Below are 1906 nucleotides of genomic sequence, written 5' to 3'. Positions count from 1 at the left end.
GACCACCATCACAGCGACCACGGCCACTGCCAGAGCGACCAGCATCACAGTGACCACCACCGCTGCCCCATCCGTAACGACAAGCGCTGCAGATGCAATTGTTCTCACTAAAGCTTATAAAACAACTGCCAAAGCCTCAAAGGCCCCTGGAGGTTCTGCTCTCCCTACTGAAGCCATATCAACCGCTGCTTCTTCTCCCACTTCTAGTAATGTCCCTCCTTCCACTTCCAGTAATGTCCCTCCTTCCACTTCCAGCCGTGTCACCGCGCTCGTGACCACTGCTGAAGGACCACGAAATAGGAGCCCCATCTCAGTGTTGTCCCCCACTGCTACTCTTGCTCCTCTCACTGTTGTTTCTAAAGCAGATACTCAAACGTCTCCAAACCAGCAGTTCAACACCACCAGCGCTCCCGACTTGAGTAGCCCCCGCACCATTGGAGCTGGCTCAGGGACACCGGACACCACACTGACCACCCTCATCCCGCAGAACCGAGGAACATCTTCCGCTCGTGCCACGATGCTCAGCCCCTTGGAGAGCTCGGGCTCCACGAGTCCACTGCCCAGCGGTACGTCACACCACGAGGAGCCAGAAGCAAGTACGGCCACACCATCCGTGAGCAAATCGACTGCTCTTCTGGGCTCCACGAGAGGCGCCACGGTTTTAACTACTGCCTCTACAGTAGAAACTACAACTGGGCGTGGGATGAAGTCAACGCCTCGCGTTTTCTCAACAACCCAAGCTCCGGGAGATGCTCCCAAAACAACAGCTTCGAGCCCTGCACAAACTCAGGGGACGGATGACGAGTATCTTCTCATTGCTGCGGAGCCCCTGACTCAGTACTTGGTGGATAGAAGTTTCCTGCTTGTAGTGCTTTTAGTTGGGACGTTTTTTTTCATCACGGTTATAGTTCTTTTCTTGACACAGGCCTACGAGAGCTACAAGAAGAAGGATTACACACAAGTGGATTACCTGATCAACGGAATGTATGTGGACTCGGAGGTGTGAAAGGGTGGGGACAAAACAGCGGGCAGAGAGGTGGAAAGGAGATGGAAAGCCTGCCTGACTTGTTTTTCTCTCCTGTCTGCCTATAACATAAACTGAAAGTGCTTCCAAATTTACTTCTAGTGCAATCGAGGAGAAATGCCATGTACTGTATTAAGGGGGGGAAAAGATATTTTTTATTTAACGGCTTGCCGTTAAAAAATTAGAAGTTTTAAAAATGACTTATCTTTTTCGTGATGCACAACAGCTTCGGCCATTATTTTTCATTGCGAGCCAAACCTAACCAGGGTTACGCCATCCTCCTCTGAACGTGCCATGTCGCTTTTTCAGCTGTTTACAGCGCGAGCTCCTTGTGTTCCGTTCGTTCCGCGCACGCTCCTCCGGGAACAGAGCGGAGGGTGCTCTCGCCTTTGGTGAAGTGCTCTGCGCTTGCCAGATGAGCAGCGTGGAGCGTTGCTGCAGCAGGGACCTTCTAACCCAACATGTCATGTTCCAGTATGCTTCTTGCTTGTAAAGAGGTCTGTTTACAAGGCGTTGTAAACTCTGTTTACTGCTAACCCGACATACCTTTCTACCATGGAGTGGATTACTGTGCCTCTGCACTTAAATGATCTTATTTTTGTATTCACTTAATAAACGGCGCCCTGGAAGGGCGCAGCTTGTTGCATTTCTCTTTTCATTCCTGTTCCCACCCCTTCAGAAGGAAGCAGGTGGGCTTTTGGGGTGTAACCACATGAGCTCTGCTTCAGTGTTCCGAGCATGGGGGCTTTGAAGACCTCACTGGGAAGTATGGACGTGTCACAGAAGATCGCAGAGTGGTAGAATGGTTTAAGTTGAAGTGACCTTAAAAATTATCTCGTTCCACCCCCTGCCCTGGGCAGGGACACCTCCTGCCAGCCCAGG

The 1906-nt window shown here is 51.3% G+C and overlaps 1 protein-coding gene across 1 annotated transcript in view; it reads left to right on the top strand.

Annotated features, from left to right (window-relative positions):
- The window catches only part of LOC104273711 (chromosome unknown open reading frame, human C11orf24), a 4972-nt gene extending 3966 nt beyond the window's left edge, over nucleotides 1-1006 (top strand). Inside the window, 1 exon segment of the mRNA XM_009869121.1 lies at nucleotides 174-1006. Coding sequence (XP_009867423.1) covers nucleotides 174-1006 — 833 coding nt within the window.
- The last annotated feature ends 900 nt before the right edge of the window (nucleotides 1007-1906 follow it).

Source organism: Apaloderma vittatum, unplaced genomic scaffold (assembly GCF_000703405.1).
Source record: "Apaloderma vittatum isolate BGI_N311 unplaced genomic scaffold, ASM70340v1 scaffold7695, whole genome shotgun sequence".
NCBI lineage: Eukaryota > Metazoa > Chordata > Aves > Trogoniformes > Trogonidae > Apaloderma > Apaloderma vittatum.
Note: the sequence above shows the minus strand (reverse complement) of the source record. Positions and strands in the feature narration are given on the sequence as shown.